This window comes from Triturus cristatus, chromosome 8 (assembly GCF_964204655.1).
Source record: "Triturus cristatus chromosome 8, aTriCri1.1, whole genome shotgun sequence".
Lineage (NCBI taxonomy): Eukaryota > Metazoa > Chordata > Amphibia > Caudata > Salamandridae > Triturus > Triturus cristatus.
The window spans coordinates 1334674768-1334695327 of record NC_140591.1 but is presented as its reverse complement, the minus strand read 5'-3'; the positions used below and the strand labels follow the sequence as shown (position 1 = coordinate 1334695327).

Below are 20560 nucleotides of genomic sequence, written 5' to 3'. Positions count from 1 at the left end.
ATGAGGGAAACCCAAATGTTAAAGAAGTAAGGCAGTGTTCATAGCATAAACGCGGACTCATGAAGGTAGAATGAGTAGTCAAGCTGATATACAGATTATTATACATCAGTCACTCTATGCTTCAAACGAAAGGATGAATTTGTGAGCCAATGACATTGAAGGAATGCCATCAACAATCCATGTGTGTTTATTTCACAGGACCGGATACAAAAAGGGTGTCATTAACAGCATGTACCATTTCAACTCTCTTCAGTGAAACAAGTTGAAGGGTTTCATTCTTTGCTGATTTTAGGATAATTTAGGGCTAATTTGCAGAGTGATACCTTGTCCATTATGGTTCACCATGATAAATAAAAAAACAAGTGATCAGTCTTTGTAGAAAATTAAATATAATGAACTAACATACTATGTCCCTCAGTACAAGTGTCCCGATTAGTTTTGGCCACTGCGTAAACACGTGTTTGTGCAATTACCGAATCCCCCACCTGTTCCTAGTAAATGTTGTCTGGTCAACCCAGCCAAAATTTACTATATGAATAACGCAGGATTGCCAAAACAAATCCCATTACTCCGGCGTAATTGAAATTCTGTTCAGGCCTAATTTGAACGAGTATAGGTAAAGTACATTTATTCAGTAGACAGGAGGGGGTTTCGCAAAAATTCACAGCAATAACATCATGAAACCTAATAGGGCCAAGAAAAATGCTCCCCATTAATAGTTATGTCTATGACTTCACGGTCAGGGCCGGACTGGGACCCAAAACCTGCCCTGGCAAAGAGCTTGGCTGCCCCCCCACCCCCCTGCGGGGAGTTGGGGGTTCCGCTGAGCTCTTTGCCTGGGCCGGTTTTCGGCCGATTTTGTTACAGGGCCGATATTGCAGCTATGCTGCAAAACCGGCCCCCACCCATGCGGCGCACCGAGGGATTGCCCGGTGCCCGCTACGGCCAGTCCGGCCCTGTTCACGGTACCTCTCTTCTGCGCCCTCCCCACTGGACTGAACCCAGATCAGCCAGACACTCCCTGAGCTGATCCCAGAAGGCCTATTAAGTGTTGATTGCTATTAGTTGGAAGGTGGTTCAGAGAGACGAATGACAACATTTAAACGGGACAATAAAGGGGCCAAAAGAATGCCTCTGAATACTTGGGCTCCCTGTGAATTTGGTGAAGTAAAAAATTTCCAGGAGATGAAGTGAAGTCACCTATTTGTGGTAACAGATCTGTATGCAGTTTGAAGTTATTAGCTTGTTATTGAACTTTATTCAAATTAGATGCCCGCATACTAACCATTCAAACATTTGGAATATTTCTAATGTCTGTAACCCCTTGGATAGCAATACAAAATGTAGAAATTAGAACTTGAAAAAAATCGTGAAATAAACAAATAATCACTAAGGTGTCGATAATGCAGCTAGTACTAATAATTGAGAATCATTTTGTTTAGGCGGTAACGTGTCTAGTTTTGTTACATTTCAGGTAGCATTCGATGCATTTACAAATGGATACACAAGTGATATCGCCTTGGATGACATTGCTCTGATGCAGGGACCTTGCAATGGAAGTGGTTACCCAGAACCAACCCTGGTTCCAACCATCCCTACCACCACTCTGCTGCCCAGTAAGAGCAATGTGCATGCACCGATTTACATGTGAATTCTTTTTAATTTAGCCTCATTGTTTTGTCATGTGTTTCCATTTTTCAGTGCAATTTTAATCTTCTTAAGGATTTTTCTTTACCTAAACCTCTTTATTTTCTGCGCGACCAGGAAGGCAAATGCCTTTATCTGCTGCCTTTATGCCAATGGAGGGAGTTGCCATCCAGGCAGTCACATCTGTCCGATGTTTACTGATATACTCATCCGAAGGTTCTCCGTCTAAGGCAAACGGACCTATGAAAACTCCAAGTACTTCTAAAGGGCGACTGGAGGACCCTCATTTAGAAAGCTAATTGTGAGCACAGGAGGTCAATTGTTATGCCTGCTCTGGGGAGGAGTAAGGTGTAGGCACTGCCCCAGGTTTACGTGATTATGTAAATCTGGGACAGTGTCAAAATTCATGTGTGTTGCATAGGAAAACTCACCACTACACCCATGGAACACCTCCCTGGCGCAGAGTAAAGCAACGCAGCGACTTGCGCTGCTTGGCCTTACTCCATATCTTTGAGGTCTTTTAAAGCCGAGCAAAGTGGCTTTTCGTGGCCTCATAGATATTGTTGAGAGGTTTGCGCTGCCGGAGCGTCAGAAAGAGGTGACACGCCGGCGACCCAACCTCTCATAAATAAGCCGCTTAGTAAACCTGCTTCGAAATGAGCCTGGTAGTGTTCCTGTAACTTTCAGACACCGCTCTTTCTTCATTTCCACCGGTTGTCTGAATGACATTGACAGCAAGGGTTGTGAACCGTGTCTGCCACAGCTTCTTCTATAATAATATATGGCTAAACAGTCAGAAGCTCTCAAAGGGATTTGTGGTTACAGCATTTGCATACAATGGTGGAACTGTCTTGCAGGTAAGTTGTCCAGAAATAAGAAGAAACAACTGTTTTGTATCATTCCACACATCATGACATGCGCCCTTACCTTGGACCTATAAATTGAATGCTGGCATTAATGTCTACACCTTTGCGAAAAACCTTTAAATTACGCTTCTGGGATCACTTCAAAATAGCTAGCTGCTCAATTTAAAATGATCTAAAATGCACGTTAGCGAATAAAAAATGTGTTTTCCTCTTTTACAGCTGATTGTGGGGGACCCCGTGAACTTTGGGACTCAAATGACACCTTCAGCTCAATGAATTATCCTCAGATGTACCCTAACCTGGCCTTCTGTAAGTCATAAGAGCAATCGAAGTAATAGATGAGCCTGTTAACAGGCATAGTTGTGAGGCTGAGTCTCCAAATGTGAACATTTATAACATTGTCCAAAACAAAGACTGATTATGGACCAGAGTTTTTGTGCATCGGACGCAATACCTACACAGCTGAGGGTCTGGGACTGGTTTCTTTCCTTGCTGTGTTGCCTCTGAACACCCTCCGTTTTCTCTGTTTCTACCTTTACATCACTCGGGTGACAAGTCCTTGTCACTTTTCTCTGCTAGGATTTTTCATTGCTTCTCCAATGTTCAGCTTCTTTAATGACTTTCGCATTGTTTGGATTCACACCACTGCCCGGTCCCAGACGTTTTTACATCCTTGCAAATAAATGTTCCTCTGTCCTCGGATTTCTATGCAGCCTCGTGTTTGATTAACCTTCCCGTTCAGGGCTTCCCTAACTGCTTGCACAGCACTCGGGCGCGCTGCCCGCGAGACGGCGGAGGCTCTTGCTTAGTTTTCTTTGTATTTATACAGTCACCATATGTCCCTGCCACCCCCTATTTTGCCCTAATTCATGCACCGTGCTTATTGCTTAGAGTTCTCTTAAGTTACTGTTCTTTTGTGTAGGTCGGTATATTAAAACATAGGAACGTACTGGAAAATCTTTAAAGCACACATGTAACTGTTTTAAGACATTTCATTTCTTTATATTAGCAATGAGGGTTCTTAGATTAAATGAGCAGTAGACGTGGCCATCAGCTTCCAACTTTAGAAATGGGGAACCAGGGTCAAATCCTAGCATTAGCCCAACATTCTGTAATTCTGGGCAAATCACTTAGGGCGCCATGGACCAACGAAAAAACCGGTCACAAACCGGCAGATTCTCAGAATCTGCCCCTTTGCGACCGGTATTTTTGCATTTGGGATGAATCATCCCAAATGCAAAAATCGCAATTTAAGGAACCGCAAAATTTGCGATTACTTAATTTGCGATTGTATTTAAGGAACAGGAAATTGCGATTCCTGAAATGCAATGCATGATGCAAATTGAAATAGCGATTTCGCTATTAGGGGTTGCAAATTACCGTCAAAAGAACCTGGACGGTAATTTGCGAAAACTTTGAAAATGCACTAAAGTGCATTTTTCAAAGTTACATGTTACACACACACACACATGCCCTTGTGGCATGTGTGTGTGCAACATGTGGTCACATGGCAATTTTAGGGGTGCAACAGGGTGTCCTTTTGGCACCCTTGCACCCTTGAAGTTGCATGCACAATTTGTGAGTACCTATTTTCATTGATTCCTATGGGCCTCTAGGCCCATAGGAATGAATGGGTAGCAATTCCTTAATTGCGACTCGCAAATTGCGAGTCGCAATTAAGGAATGTTTAGGAATCGCAAACATTTTTGCAATTCCTACATGCATAGACATTTGCGATTCTTTAATTGCAATTCTTTTAAAATCCATAGGTGCTCATGCATTAAAATAAGTAATTGCAATTATTTAATTGCGATTTTTAATGAATCGCAATTAAAGAATTGCAATTGTCTATGCATGCAGCAATTCCTAAACATTCCTTAACTGCAACTTGCAAATTGCGAGTCGCAATTAAGGAATTGCTTCCCATTCATTCCTATGTGCCTAGAGGCCCATAGTAATCAATGGAAATTGCATGCTCAATTTGTGAGTACCAAATAGGTACTCGCAAATTGCGCATGCCATTTCAAGGGTGCAAAAAGGACACCCTGTTGCACCCCGGAAATTGCTATGTGACCATATGTTGCACACACACATGCCACAAGGGCATGTGTGTGTGTAACATGTAACTTTGAAAAATGCACTACGGTCCAGGTTCATTTGACGGTAATTTGCGACCCCTAATAGCGAAATCGCTATTTCAATTTGCATCATGCATTGCATTTAAGGAATCGCAATTTACGTTTCCTTAATGCAATCGCAATTCAAGTAATCACAAATTTTGCATTTACTTAAATTGCAATTTTTGCATTTGGGAAGATGCATCCCAAATGCAAACATACCGGTCGCAAAGGGGCAGATTCTGAGAATCTGCCCATTTGCGACTGTTTTTTTCGTTGATGCATGAGGCTCTTAATCTCCCCATGCCTTGAAATGAGTAGCAACTCAGATTTTTTTAATATAACATTCTAATGCCCTCCTGCAAGGTTAAAACATGTAAAAAAAAACGTACATTTCTTGTTTTTCTTATTTTTTTTTACGTCACATGCCCATAGCCCTTACCTGTCTCTCATGTGCTTACATCCTTTTCTGAGATTTTTCCATTGTTGCTGCTGTCTTTACTACAGCTCCTTTGACCAACAGCATTCGGTTACACACTCATGACCAATGGCAATTGAGTTTGCACTCTTTTCTTTGTCAGTGCTCATCCCCGTACCTTCACCCCGCCCATTCCTTGACATCCTTTTGTTTGTGTTTAGTTTTTTTGCTGTTTATTTTTGGCATGGTTTATCATATCACCTTTATAGCGCTCAGGTTTTTAGTTTAACTTCGTGTACTTTTTGTGCTCTTGTGCCATGTCATTTTATACATTGGATGATGTGAAGTGATGAAATGATGCGATGCAATATGGATGTACAGCTAGGACTAGGAAAATAAGTGTTTTTATGAAGGCAAACGGTTGTGTGCCTTCAAACTTTATTTCATTAGAATATAAAGTTCAGCACTTTGTGTTAATTGCTTGCGTTGTCACATCTGACCAGTGCTCAACGTGAAGTTAAATATGCAGGACAAATGTGCAGAGTAGCTGCTAGTGCTTTCCAGACAAATGCTACTATTTTTATCTCATTAGCTTAAGAAAGTTCTAATCGAATGGCATTAGATATGAATAATTAAATCGTACTGTTAAGATTAATTGTGTTTTGTTTCATACCCCTAGGTGTTTTTGTTTGGATTTTGTTATTGGCTAACCTGTATTGATTGACATTTTACGGGGCCATGGCCACTCGGACAGTATCTACACCCAGTGCCTCCATAGAATTTTAGTTGAGTAAGGGAGAGGAGGAAGATTGGGGTGGGTTTGGTACCCTTTGGCACACTGTTGAGTCAGGGGATTCTGTAGATTCTGCCTGTGGCAGGGTTCAGGGGGGTACATTATGAGAAATTTTGCTATTAGCTTTTCTGTTTGGTTGGGAAACCTCCAATGTCCTCTGGCACAGTAGGCAGAGATGTGGGTCGTTCTTGAATTTAGGATGGATTTAGTCACTTACACAAGCCCTTTATGGCAATCCTCGGGACAAGTACAAATTCCTTTTCAGTTAAAAAATATGTTTATTGAAGAAAAAGCATATCCCAATACAGCAAGAAAAATGACAGTATAAAGCCACATGAAATAACCATTGAATACATAAAGGAAATGAATATACATACAATCAAGAAATGATCTACCTGAGCAGAGAGGATTAACACTCGTAGAAATAAGAACATTATATAAAATATAAACTATAATATAAAAAAAACATAATTAAGCATATAAAAGGTGTAACATCAGAAAATCATGGGGGTTTGGTAACCTCTTGTTGTATGGGGGATAGAGAAAGTGAGCGCTTGGCACTAACTTCAATGAATGTTTTAACAGGTAGCCACAAACATAGACGTTTTGTGGCTATGATAATAGGGTGTACTAGGGCTGTATCCAGCCTATGATTATAGCAAACAGCATACCACCAAGCTTGATACGATAATTTGGTGAAATCTTTCCAGTTTTTAGTAAATTTGCTGAAAAGCAGCTGCCAATAAAAGGTCAATAATTTTTGTGTTAGAGGCGTGATGTGACCATATCGAAGATAAACTACCTACAAATACGTTGGTAACAGAAAAAGGAAAGTGGGAATGAAAAATTAAATTGATTTGGATCCAGACCTTGTTCCAAAAGGCACAAACAAGCGGACATGTAAAAAGTAGATAATGTAGGTCTGCCGGAGGTGAGGAACATGTCCAGCAAGCATCCAAAACACAAGCATGTTGTTTATGCAAGAGAACTTGAGAGAATAATAATCCATTTTAAATAAAACAGAGTGTTTGCGTGGTGTTAACTGCTCTCGAGGATTTCCGAATCTTATCCCAAATTTTATCCCAGAGAAGAGTTGGCCAGTCAACTCCCAGATCCTTCTCCCAGGAGAGTTCTACCTTGGATTTGTCTCGTGGAACTTGTGGAGCTTGCAAATATTTGTAAATGACAGAGGTTTTGGGATTCATTTGTAAGAGGGAATGTAATTTATTGACCGATGCAGTGAGAGGTGTAGTGATGGAAGTAGGAGGTGTGCATCGAGTACATGCATCCAAAATAGCTTGTTTTAAAATTGTATATTTAGAGTGAAAGGAGGATGGTAAACCGGACAAACTTTTAAGCTGTGTGAAAGACATAAATTGGTCTTGTTGATACAACTGGTGGACCCATATTGAACCCTTCTGTCTCCACGTTTTCTAACAAAAAGGCTTATCACGTATCAAGATAGAATTATTATGCCATATCGTAGAGTTGGAGAGAGAAGTATCACTTCCAAAATCGCAAGAAAGTGTAGGCTGCAAAAATTTAGATGTATATTTAAATTTTGGAGTTGAAAGATATTGTGGCCTTCGCGAAAAGGAAAGATACTCTTGAAAGGAGAAAGGGGATAAAAAGGAAAGTTCCAATTTAACCCACAAGGGGTGTTGTGCAGAAGTGTGCGAAAGCCATCTAGATGATTGTTTAAGTAAAAAAGATTTCTGATACATGAGGAAATTAGGGATATTAATACCACCTTCCGATTTCGGGCGGGTCAGTTTGGATATGGACATCCGAGACTTTTTATTGCCCCAAAGAAAAGAGGATAAAAAAGAATTTATCTTTTTGAAAAATCTTGAGGGAATGCGTAGTGGAATATTAGATATCGTATAAAGGACTATGGGGGAAAGCATCATTTTGATGGTGTCAAGACAAACCCACCAGGATAAGTACAAAGGATGCCATTTAGTAGTTAAAGTCAATATTCTCTGTATACAATTATCCATGCACCTGGAGACGGTAGTTGAGATGGAGGGAGTGAAATGGAGACCCATGTATTTAATATATTGGGGACACCATGCAAAGTTGGAAATAGCGAAATCGCCTTTAAAAGTATATTTTGTGAGGGGCATTATCTCACACTTATCTTTATTTAATTTATATCCAGAAACATCTGCAAAGGAATCTACTTCATTTAAAAATGCAGGAATGGAGGAATCGGGTAGAGAAATAAATTATAATACATCATCAGCACCTGCTGCCAATTTAAAATGAGCATCGTTAAACTTAAAACCTTGAATATCCTTATTCTGACGACTGCGCAAAAGAAAAGGTTCTAAGGCTAAATTAAAAAGAAATGGGGATAATGGACAACCTTGCGAACACCTCTCCCCAAAGTAAAAAAGGAGGAGGACATACCATTTGCGCACACTGCTGCTCTTGGATTAGAATACAAAAGCAAAATTAAGGATATTATTTTAGGCCCAAAGCCAAACCACTGAAGGGTTTGGAAGAGATATGACCACTCCACTCTATCAAACGCTTTTTTAGCGTCCAGTGATATAGCAGCCAAAGAATGTGTAGCATGTGAAGATTTAGATAAAATGTCAAAAAACAAGCGTGTGTTGTCTGTGATAAAACGTCCTTTAACAAAACCTGATTGTTCCAAACCTAGCAAATCAGGAAGGTGTGAATCTAGTCAAAAAGCTAAAGACTTAGAGAAAATCTTATAATCAACATTGACTAAAGATATGGGCCGAAAATGTTTACAATATCTCAAGTCCTTTTCCTCCTTAGGGATAAGGCAGATGAGAGCTTCAGAAAAAGAACCAGAGGATTTACCCGAGGAAAGAAAGGAATTAATCAATATATGCAATTTTGGAATTAATAAGGAGGCAAAATGGGAAAAAAATTAAACTGTAAATCCATCTGGGCCAGGGGCTTTGTGTTTTTTAAGTGTCGAGAATGCAGCATAAAGTTCTTTTTCAGAGATATCTAATTCTAGGTTAGTAAGGTCAGGTTGAGGGGAAGAGGGTCAATTTATACAAGACAGAAACTGAGATATGTGTTGTTCTGTGGGAGAAGCTTCTGAAGAATAAAGCGTTGTACTATCTCATCGTCCTTATATTTCAATTCCTGCTGAGCTTTCATAATAGTGTCAATATTTAGCTTGTTGTGCTTGACTTTTAGATAGTTAGCTAGGACCTTGCCAGCTTTATTCTGTCCACCATAAAACTTTGCGCTGGACTTCAATAGATAAATGGAAGCATTATTCGTTGACGCTTTATTAAATTGAAATTTAGCATTAATACGTTCTGATAAACATTCTTTGGATTTAGAAGAGTAGAAAGAATGCTCAAGCCTTTTTATCTTAGCCAAGAGTGACATGGCCAGTTCTTTTGATTTTGGCGTTTTTTAGAGACATACCCAATAGTAAAGTCTCTAGCTGCTGCCTTAAAGGCGTCCCAGATCACGTGGAAGGGAAGATCATCGGTCTGGTTAAATGAAAAATATTCATTGAAAAATGAAGTGAATGAAGAAACAAAAATGTTATCCAAGAGATGGGAGTTATTAAAACGCCAATTCCGTGGAGAGCAAGGTTTCTGTAAAATATCTAAATGCATGATGATGGGATCATGATCAGAGATTAGGATGGATCCAATCTCTGCTGACCTCAGGGATTGTGATAAATTATTGGTGATGAAAAAATAATCCAATCTTGATTGAGTATGATGAGCTGGAGAGTAATAAGTGTACTCTTTAGTGGTGGGATTACACAGTCTCCAGGCATCAATAAGTTTGTATTGTTTGACAGTTTTTATAAATGATTTGTGAGCTTTGTGAGGAATAAAGGAGACCATAGAGTTTCGGTCTAGGAATGGGTCATATACTTGATTACAATCACCTGTGAGTATGAAATTTTCATTAATACATTCTGCAAGTTGCTGTGTTAAAATTGACCAAAAGAAGGGATCACCAGTAATGGGTGCATAGACATTTAACAGGGAGTGTGGGACTTTATCAATCAGATGCTTAGTAAATAACCATCGACCATTCTCATCAGAGCTTTGTGATAATTATTTCACAGAGAGTGACTTAAGACATAGAGTAAGAGCCCCATTTTGTTTACCATCACCTGGTGAGTAAAAAACCTCTCCAACCCAACCTCTCTTTAATTTATTGGATTCTTCTGCTGTTAGGTGAGATTCTTGTAAACACGCTATATCAGCACCAAGCTTGGCCAAGTGAGTAAGGACCCGTTGTCTTTTAATGGGAGAGTGAAGTCCTTTCACATTCCAAGATACGATGTTCAAAGACATATGTAAAATGACAAGACAAGTATGAGCCCAATAGTGAAAAGAAAAAGCAAATGAAAAAATGTAGATCTAAAGACAAACCAATTAACTGCAACATGAACCAATTTTAGGAAACAAGAATACAAACAAAAGCTATATACTGAACTCACATGTGACAAATGGAGAATGCGAGAGGTGGAAACATTATGCGCAACATTGAGATAAGCGAAGTAACCTAGGAGTATGCAAAAAATAGGAGAATAAGACAGATGATAGAGAATAGAAAAAAGAGGTATGTTTGAGGATAGGGAAAAGAAAGAGAAAAAAGAAACAATACCTAGAAGGAGCCCAAAACATAAGGAGGGTAGGGAGGATGAGACCATATGGAACGATGACACGTCCGGGATAAGACGGCACAACTTCGAGGTGAGCAGTTACACACATAGAGGAACGACAACGTAAAGACAACCCTGTAAGGAAAAAAAAAAGTTAAATAATCCATTACGATGCTATAAACAGGTTATTAACTAATACAACTTAATAAATATAAACATATTTAAAATAAACTAATAATAAACCACATTAAATAGATCCGAGCAATATATAAATGAGCAAGTGATCAATGAGCTTCAAAAGAGAGAAGCACATTAAGGAAGGAAAAATTTAAGTTTGCGCTTATCTAATCTGCAAAAGAGCAACCATCAAGGGTGGGATCTAGAAATGTCCATTTTGTCAGGGCAATGAGAGTTCAAGAAACTTTTGAGTTTAATCGGGTCATCATAAGCGACAGTGTTATTGTTGAAGGTTACTTTGAACAAGCAAGGATGAAATAAGCCGAACTGTGCACCAATAGAACGTAGCTCAGGTCTCAGAGACAGAAACTCCTTTCTTCTTTATGCTGTAGGCTTTGCGTAATCTTGTGAGAAGTAAAGTTGGTACCCTGAGAATGAAATCCGCTTTAGTGAACAGACTGTAGCCAGTACCTTAAGGAGATCTGTGTATTCCAGAAAATATAGAATCACGCCTCGTTGTTTACGTGGAGCAGAAGGCGAAGAATGCAATGGGCCTAGCCTGTGGGCCCGTTGAATGTTCAAGACTGTAGTCTCCGGTAGCTTGAGCACTGTTGGCAGGAAAGATTTGAAAAAAGTGATAGAGTACAGCCCCTCTGAGCCCTCCGGCAATCCGTAAATACGTAAATTATTTCTTCTATTCCTATTTTCAAGATTTTCAATCTGCTTCTGACAGGATATAAGCTGTGATTGAAGAACTGTCACCTGAGCGCAAGTCGAACTCAGAGTCCACACATTGTTCTACTGCTGCGATTCTCTCTTCCATTTTTGACCATCCCTCCGTCAAGACTTGTATCTTTGAATTAGTCTCCTCTACAAATGGGCGTAACGCCCGTATTTCTACTAAGAGAATGTCCATTGATACAGACGAAGAATGTTTAGGAGGTGATGGTGGATCTTTTTTCAACCGCTTGGTTGAAGCTTTGGTAATTGCACCGGAAGAGGCAGAAGCGCCCTTTGGAGAAGATGCCAGAGTTATCCATTCTGAGGTTATGAGCGTAAAGGCGAGCACGAGAAATAGATGAATGAGTTGCCGGAGATATCAATACTCTAAGAGTTTTCGATCTGCCCATATAAATATGCTAAAGAAATGGTCTTATCTGAGGAAGAAATAGGTTAGGATACCAAGTTCCTGTTACAGACAAGTAGAAGCATATATTTGAGACTCGCTCAAGCTTAATGAGGAGAGAAAATGCAAACAGTACTAAGAAAATGATCTTGCTCAATAAATACTGCACAAAGAGGAAAAGCATCTATAAGGCCAATGAAACGATAAAAAAAAAATAACTTAATTATGAATAGAGCACCTCATCTTAAGAAAAAGTAGAATGACCCACATGTCAATATTGACAAAATAAACATGTGCTCAAAAAAACATCACTGAATTTAGAAGCCCCTCAGCAATACATTAAAAGAAAAGTGCACATACAGGATAATAAATGCGTGCAAAATTTATATATCAACAAATTAAACAAACAGTGTTCATAAGGAGCTCAGTATGTGCAGAGTTTATAAGTCCATAATGGCCGCTGATAGCTGAAGTAAGGAAGGAAAAATCCAGGTTATGAGCATTAAAGCATTGCCAATTAATTGCTTTCCGGGCTGCAGCTGTTTAAGTTCTGTGTACAATTCTGTCCATTAAAATTAAAATGCGCTGTGACATATGAATAAATCAGACAAATTGAAGAAAGAATCACCTCATGTTTCAGAAGCATTGTTGTTTTTTTTTAAATGACTGCCGTCATAGGGAGGTGGGAGAAAATGGGTGAATACACGCTTCGTAGCGTGATTCCCATGTCACAAAGCACTTCTCCTGCAGCCACTTGGTTTCCGACGTCTGCGGTGAGATTTCCACCGTGTCTCCTCACGCGGAAGTCATAGTAATGCCCTCAGCAGCGCCGCCGTCTCCGGGAGCTCTACGGAGCCACCGCCATCTCCCGTGGGCGCTAGCCATGCCCCCCCACAAGTACAAATTCCTGACCTGGAATATGTGGGGTCTGAATAGTCCTTAGAAATTAAAAAGGGTACGCGCATATCTCCGGGAATATGGCAGTGCTATAGCATTTCCTCCCTCAGAAGACTTATCTGTTGGGGCACTGCATTAAATACTAAAGGAAAAGATGTCAGGTGAGGTATATGCCGCACCTTACTCTGGTAATGCTTGGCGGGAGGTGGAATTGATATGTGTAGCTTCAAGGGTCCTGTTCTAGAAGTTACATGTGCAGGTAAATGAGTACAGAAGATACGTCATCCTGTAGGGCACTATGGACACCCATGAGCTCTGTTTCAGTAATATCGGCACATCTAATATTAATGAATGCCGTTTTTTGGGTACAGTACTAGTGGCTGCGCAGAGCTCCCTGACAGCAGAGGTAATTATGGCAGGAGACTTCAACAGTGTTTAGATAGCTTGCTAGATAGATCCCCACCAACAAGACACTAAGCTCCACATGACATTAGCTCTTATGCAGGCACGGGCGAGCTTGGGACTAATTGATATATGGTAAATGTGCCATCTGCACCAACTTGCATATTCATACTATACTCCCGCAGCGGGCACATACAGCAGGCTAGATTATTTTTTACTTCAATCAGCCACAATATAACTAGTAGTGTATGCTAATTATTTGGCCCAGGATATATCGAACCACTCACCACTGCTACTTACATATTCTCTAGAAAGGCAGACATCTAAAGTGCTGTTATGGCGACTCAGCATGGAAGCACTGACTGACCAGGTCTTCCTAGGAATGCTGTTGGACTTCATAGATCAGTATTGCAGACAAAAGGGGGGTAATGTGGGCAGCAGGGTGATGGAGAGGGATGCCATGAAAGTGGTACTCCGGGGGGGTGGGGTGTTTATGGTGCCATTGGTTGGTATATGCCAGATGCTGAAGAGGGACTTAATACAACAAGAGGCAGTGCTGGAGGTGCTAGAGAGAGTGCTGTCCACTAGTCTAGAGGTCCTATGGGATTGGGACAGGTAGCATCACCAGGTGGGTACTCCTTGGGATCGATTAGGGTGGGTGCTCCTTGGGATCAATTAGAACAGCACATCCGCTATACTGGTCAGAGATGATGGTACATTGAGAGCGATAAAGTAGGGTGCAACCTATATTGGTGGTAAGGGACTGTCAGGAGCACACTGTGTATACTCAGCAGGCGATCAATAAAGTCGTTGTTATTCATCTGCAGGGGTGTATGTGGCACTGAGTTGTACAGACATGCACTTGCTACTGCCCCATCTTCCATGCCTGATCCATATGGATCAGTCAGGATTCATCCCACATCGGAACACACTGTGAAACCTTTGCCATTTGACACATCTTCTCCATGCACCTGACTTAGAAAAATATCAGTAAGCACATGCATTCCTAGACATCAAGCAAGGCTTTGATTCTGTGTGCTGGGATTATGTCTATCAAGGGTTAGACAGGATGGGGCTGTCCAAAAGTATATAAAAAGGATTAAATTAAGCCTGATAGCAAGAGTAAAAACAGACGCTACATTTCTACTGAGATATTATTTAAGTGGGGCACATGGCAGGAGTGCTTCTGTCCCCTATACTCTTTGCTCTTGCAATGGAGCCTATTGCGTGTCATCTTTGACAGACCCTACGTAGGTGGAGCACACAAGTTGGTCACACTGTGCATGTTGTCTTGCTTTCTGCACACAATGCCATGATTTATCTACGGAATTTTTCTGAATTATTGGGACTTCATGTTAAAAGTGACTAGTCAGCCCTATTCACACTAAGCCAGCCGAAGGGTCTGCCTGTAGACTAACTGCCGGAGTTGGGTTGCCATGCAAGGTGGACAGTGTCATATACCAAGGTATCCATATTCCCCACATGGAGCAGCAGATCTGCAATCTAAACTTGGGGGGAGTGATTTGTAATCTGTGCCCCTCTACCGCATTTTGGGACACGCTGAAACTGTCTCTGATGGGGAAAATAGTGCTCATTGAAATGATGCTACTGTCCAGATGTTTGTAGGTCCTGCTGGGTGCCATGTATGAGGCCCCCGACAGGTATTCTAGGAACTGGATTGACTGCTAATTGAACTCCTATGGGCCAGCAAAAGAGGCAGAATAAGGCTTAATATCCTTAAGAGGGAATGGGAGAAGGGCAGGATGGAGGTCCCAGATCTAGAATTATGCTATCTGGTGGCTCACCTGAAACATGGAATACCCATGGTTAGCTGAGGAGGAAAACTGGGAAAGGTCACTACTAGAATGTACACATGATGGCCATCAGTTGGGGGCACTGTTGATGAAGGGAAGGGGGATACCTGACAAATCCCTCATGTGATCTAACTACTAGGCTGCCTCCGGGAGAGAGCGGTGCAACGATTGATGCTGTGGACACCATTTGCTCCAGATGTGGACCTGTGGGTTGTGAGCTCATTTGCTCAGATAGTGTGGTCTATGGAGGTTGACAGTTGGCAGGAGGGACGGTTGCTTTCTGTTTGCAGATCATTACGCAGTGCACTGCTTCATCACTATGCAGGCAGCGATTGAGACATTTGGTGTGGGTCAGGGACAGTACCTCCAATATGTCAAAATTGTGCCAACTATGGCAGTCGTTCTCCGAGGCTCCTGAACCCACACAGACTTGGTGACTATGCTATCCATGGCTGGGGGACACAGGTTTATAACATACATATTATGCATTGCCTGCAGATAGAGGACTAGCACTGCTGTTAGTAGAAGATGCCAGGCAGCATGTAAGTGATGAGCGCATTAGGCCAAAAGACTGGCTTGAAATACACGCAGGGGCGTGCAAAGTGTCGATCAGTGCTAGATTTAAACTGATACAATACAACATAGTACACATGGACTACCTCTCAAGGCTGCACACCATATACCCCACCAGGGATCAGAGCTGTGCTAGATGCGATGCTACAGTGACGGATTTCCTTCACGTCCTATGGAACTGCCCAATTATCGCGACCTACTGGGTAGGGATATTAGCTCAACTCAATGTCTATTATTTGAGTGTTTTTTCCATTGCAATAGGTTAGTTCACGTTAATGAAAAATGCTTCAGAGATGCATCTTGCAAACGTTAATATGCTGCATCGATATAGGTATAGTTTAGTATGGTGCCACTTTTTTGTTGTCCATAGACTGAACAGAGGTTTAGATATTTTCCAATGCATAGATCTCAGTCTGTAAATATGCTTTCCTATCACTCTTCTCCTTTCACAATTAATTATGGAGTCCCACAAGGATTTTCATTAAGCCTGACAGTAATTTATGTCTACATGGCTTCTTGTCTAAACTTCTCAAAATGTTCAGATTTCAATTTGTTTCATATGTTGATGATACTCAGAGTCTAATATCTCTTTATAAGAGCTAAAATTCAGCAGTGCACGTCTGCGAATACCCCTTGGAATAGTCAGAGCTACCTTAAATTTGATAGTGACCACAGTCTTCTTACTATTCTATGCTTGTAAAATGTATCGATATATGGTGCAAACTGTCATGCTAATTCAAATGCTAATATAAAATATTTTTTACCATAAAGAGGGAGATGTAGCATATTGATGTTATGCACACTAGGACCCTTGTGGTATTGGGCAGACCCTGAACAGGAACTACGTAGTATGTGGAGAGGTGTTAGGGTGTGCCTAAATGCAAAGTATGATGTCATGCACTGTGAGTGAATGTATGCTGAAGAATGCAGTAAGGCATTTAGTGTAAATCATCTTCATGCTCCACTGCTGGGGAAGACGCTAAAATAGCCTTGTGAATCACATAAAGTACCTTGAAAAGAATACAATTATGGGTTGGAAGCCAGTGTGAGGAAAGAAGATGAGTTTTTAATGATTTAGATTTTGGAAATCCAAAGATAAGACAAGCAGCTGTATTTTGCACCACTTATAACTGTTGGAAAATATATTGTGGTGTTACCAGATAGAGAGAATTGCAATATTCAATTCTGGTTGCAATATGGGCCAGAATAACGGTCTCATATAAGTTGGTTGGGAGAAGCAGAAAAATCTTGTAAAATATGCGCAGAATGTAAAAACAATTGCAGCTAAGCGTTTGACCTGAGCAGCAAATACAATCTTGTTACCAAAGATGATACCAAGATTCCTGACTCAATCCACTGGAGCAGGAGGGCGACCTAATGATTTTGAAGAAGACATGATTACTAGTTAGAAGCTTTCTTATTGAACAATCAATCAATCAATCAATCATAGCATTTATAAAGCGCACTACATACCCATGAGGGTCTCAAGGCGCTTGGGGGGCGGGGGGATGCTGCTACTGTTCGAAGAACCAGGTCTTGAGAAGTTTTCTGAAGGTCAGAAGGTGTTCGGTCTGCCATAGGCGGATGGGGAGGGTGTTCCATGTCTTGGAGGCGAGGTGGGAGAAGGATCTGCCACTGGCGGTCACTCTTCGGATGCGGGGGACGGTGGCGAGGGTGCGGTCTGCGGATCGGAGCTGCCGGGTGGGGGTGTAGAGGCTGAGTCGTCTGTTGGGATACTCTGGTCCGGTGTTGTGGAGTGCCTTGTGTGCATGGGTGAGGAGCTTGAAGGTTACCCTCTTGTTGAGGGGGAGCCAGTGCAGGTCTCTTAGGTGGAGTGTGATGTGGCTGCGGTGAGGGATGTCGAGGATCAGGCGCGCGGTGGCGTTCTGGATGCGTTGGAGCCGTTTCAGGAATTTGGCTGGGGCTCCTGCGTAGAGAGCGTTGCCGTAGTGCAGTCTGCTGCTGATGAGGGCTTGGGTGACCGTCCTTCTAGTTTCGGTGGGGATCCACTTGAAGATCCTGCGAAGCATGTGGAGGGTGTTGAAGCAGGTGGAGGAGACAGCGTTGACCTGCTTCGTCATGGAGAGGGTGTAGTCGAAGATGACCCCTAGGTTGCGTGCGTGGTCGGTGGGAGTAGGGGGTGCTCCTAGATGCTTTGGGCACTGTGCCACTGCTAATCAGTGCCACAGTGCAAGTGCTCCCTATTGTAAATTGATGTATGGATTAGTGACTCCATGATTGGCTTAATTGATTTACTTGTCAGACCTTAGTACAGTGCAAATCAAAAGCTGCTGGTGGGCTTGCAGCACTGGTTGTGCCACCCACCAAAGCAGCCTGTAAAGTGTGTCTCAGGCCTGCCATTGCAGAGCCTATGTTCAGTCTGGTACTGCCATGTTGATTGGCCAAGTGCACCCACTTGCCAGTCCCTAAACCTTCCCTTCTCTTCATATCAGACACCCCTAAGGTAGGCCCAAGGGCAGGGTGCATTGTAAGTAAAAGGTAGGACATGCCCTGGTGTGTGTGGCATGTCCTAATAGTGAATTACAGCCATTTTCTTTTGTCACTCTTGCAAGCCTACCTGTTACCCATAGGCCAGAATGGGCAGTTTGATTATAACACCTTATAATCTTAATTGACCCAGGGAACATTGTAGAAATTTGAGTTTAGTATGCCTGAACTCAGAATGATAAAATACATCTTTTAGTGAAGTTGGTTTTAACATTCTGTGTTTGAAAATACTACTTTTAGAAAGTAGGTATTTTCTTGCCTAACTATCCAAGCCTGCCTCTGCTAGGTTGTGTATTCCATGTCTGGTTTGTGAGTGACAGGGGCTGGGGGATTCCAGGAGACAGGGTGAGTCAGCAAAAGGCTGAATAGAGAGATCTGCATGTAGAGTGGTGGGAGGAGTTGCACCTGGGACCTGAATAGGGCTGTGCCTGCCTTGCACAATGCTGGCTCCACCTCCTGTGGTGCATCTGATGTCCCTGGCCCACACTGTCAGAGGAAAGAGGAAGTCCTGTAAACAAAGTGCTCCAAGACTGACCAGAACTGGTTTGGACTAGGCAAAGGTCTCTCTGCCTTCAGAGAACAAAGAGAATATGAGTATAAATACTGGGGCCCAGACCCCAAGACTTTAGATCACATCTGGGAAACAAGAAGAACCTTTGCTGAGGAGAGGAACCAGGGAGAGAGACTGCAGGAGGAGACTATCCCCATGCGGTGTGCTGTTTGAGGATTGGCCTGCAGTGGTTACCTGATTGCCAAAGAAAGGAAAAGGACTTTGTACTACTTTCATTAACTTGTAAGAAGATCTCCAAAGGCTTGAACTAGAGCTTGCCTCCTGCTTGAAGTCTCAGGGATACAAGACTTTACCAACCAGCTCCCCGGAGTTCTCTTGCTGGGAATCTGAAGTGCCTGCTTTTGAGCTGGGCCTTCTGAGACACTGCGTGTTGCGGGGAGCTGGAAGCACGACTCAAGACGAAGAAGTGTGTTGCTGCTGCAGCAGTTGTCGTTGCATCGCTGAGAAAATGTGCCACCGCTGCCGCTATTGCATCGCTGAAGCGCCCCGCTTCACCGGAGAAGAGTGTCGCCGTCGCAGCAGATGCCGTCGCATCACCGAAGAAGCGTGTCGCTGCCGCAGCAGCTGTCATCGTATCGCTGAGGAAGCGATGCCGCAGCTGCCATTGTCGCCATCCCATCGCCAAAACACCCCACAACACTGGAGAAGAGTGTTGTTGTCACAGCAGACGCCGTCGCATCACCAGAGAAGCATGTCGTAGGGCCTGTCGCTGCTCAAGAAGATTCACCGAGTCTCCGCACAGCCGTCGGGCGTGCACGCATCACCACTTCGTTGTCACAACATCAAGAATACGCCATTTTTGTTCATTGCACCGGGTCATCATCGCAACGCGTCGTTGCTAGTCACATCGCCACAGAAGCGCAGTAAGAAACCGACGCATCACCTCCCCATGCGGTGAAGAACTGACGCATCACCTCCTCTCCGGTAAGGAACTGACGCATCACCGTCCCCTACGCAGCAGTAGGGAACCGACGCATCACCTCCCCGAAGAAAGGCACCGACGCATCACTGTTCTTGCATGTAAGGAACCTACGCATCACCTTCCCTGCGACTCTGTTGTTTGTATCGCGTTACGCATCCAAAGGTACATTGAACGCTAAGTGTCACATTTACCATCTAAAGAGAACTAAGCTATTTCTACCATTTTTAAAGTACAGTATTGTGGATTGTTGGCATTTGTGGTCTTGTGTTAAGCCTATATAAAGATACTTATTTTTTATAATAGAAACTGTGTGGTGTCCATCTGTAGTTTTGTCACTGTATTACTGTATGTGTTCACAAATGCTTTACACAGTGCCTCTGAGATAAGCCAGTCTGCTCGTGCCAAGCTACCAAGGGGTGAGCAGGGGTTATTTTAGGAGTGTACCCTCTTACCCTGCCTAGATGCAAGGGCCCCTATTTGGTCAAAGGTACCTACCTCTGCCAACTAGAGAACCCCAGATCTAACAACGTGTAATTTATTCTTACAGTTTTGAGTAACTTCACTACTTTAGGCTAATCAGAAAATCTGTGTGTTGTAAATTAAAAGTGTAGATTTACGTGTGTGCACCCTTTAAAAGGGTGTGGAGCCAAATTTACAAGTGTGAGTTACTACTGCCAAAATTTAACAATAAAAAGTCCAGCACAACACATGGCCAACTACTGATACCTCAACGCCCTCTGCTAGAAACTAATGGTGTTAGGAACTTAAAATAAAACCCCGTAGAAAATATTGTTAAAATAGATATAATTATTTAAAATAGTTTAAGATCTAAATACATATAATTTAAAGTTAAGATATAGCTAATCATACATATGTACTATTATACTATAAAATAAATATATAAAATTCATTCACAATAATATTTAACATTAAAAACATTTTGCTAACTTTTTTTACCTTTAATAAAATATGTTTTAAAAAAAACTATACTATACCATATAAAGATCTCCACCACTGAGGAAATAAATATTATTTTGCTAAATATTAAACTAAAAAATAAATTCTCACATAACAACAAAAAAAGAATTATGCTTTAATAATTATT

General features: G+C 41.9%; 1 protein-coding gene across 2 annotated transcripts in view; it reads left to right on the top strand.

Annotated features, from left to right (window-relative positions):
- The window catches only part of TMPRSS15 (transmembrane serine protease 15), a 1488231-nt gene that overhangs the window by 796582 nt on the left and 671089 nt on the right, over positions 1-20560 (top strand). For both annotated transcript variants that reach the window (XM_085623059.1, XM_085623060.1), the window contains exons 14-15: positions 1475-1616; positions 2733-2822. In XM_085623059.1, coding sequence (XP_085479185.1) covers positions 1475-1616; positions 2733-2822 — 232 coding nt within the window. The remainder of the gene's footprint in view (positions 1-1474; positions 1617-2732; positions 2823-20560) is intronic.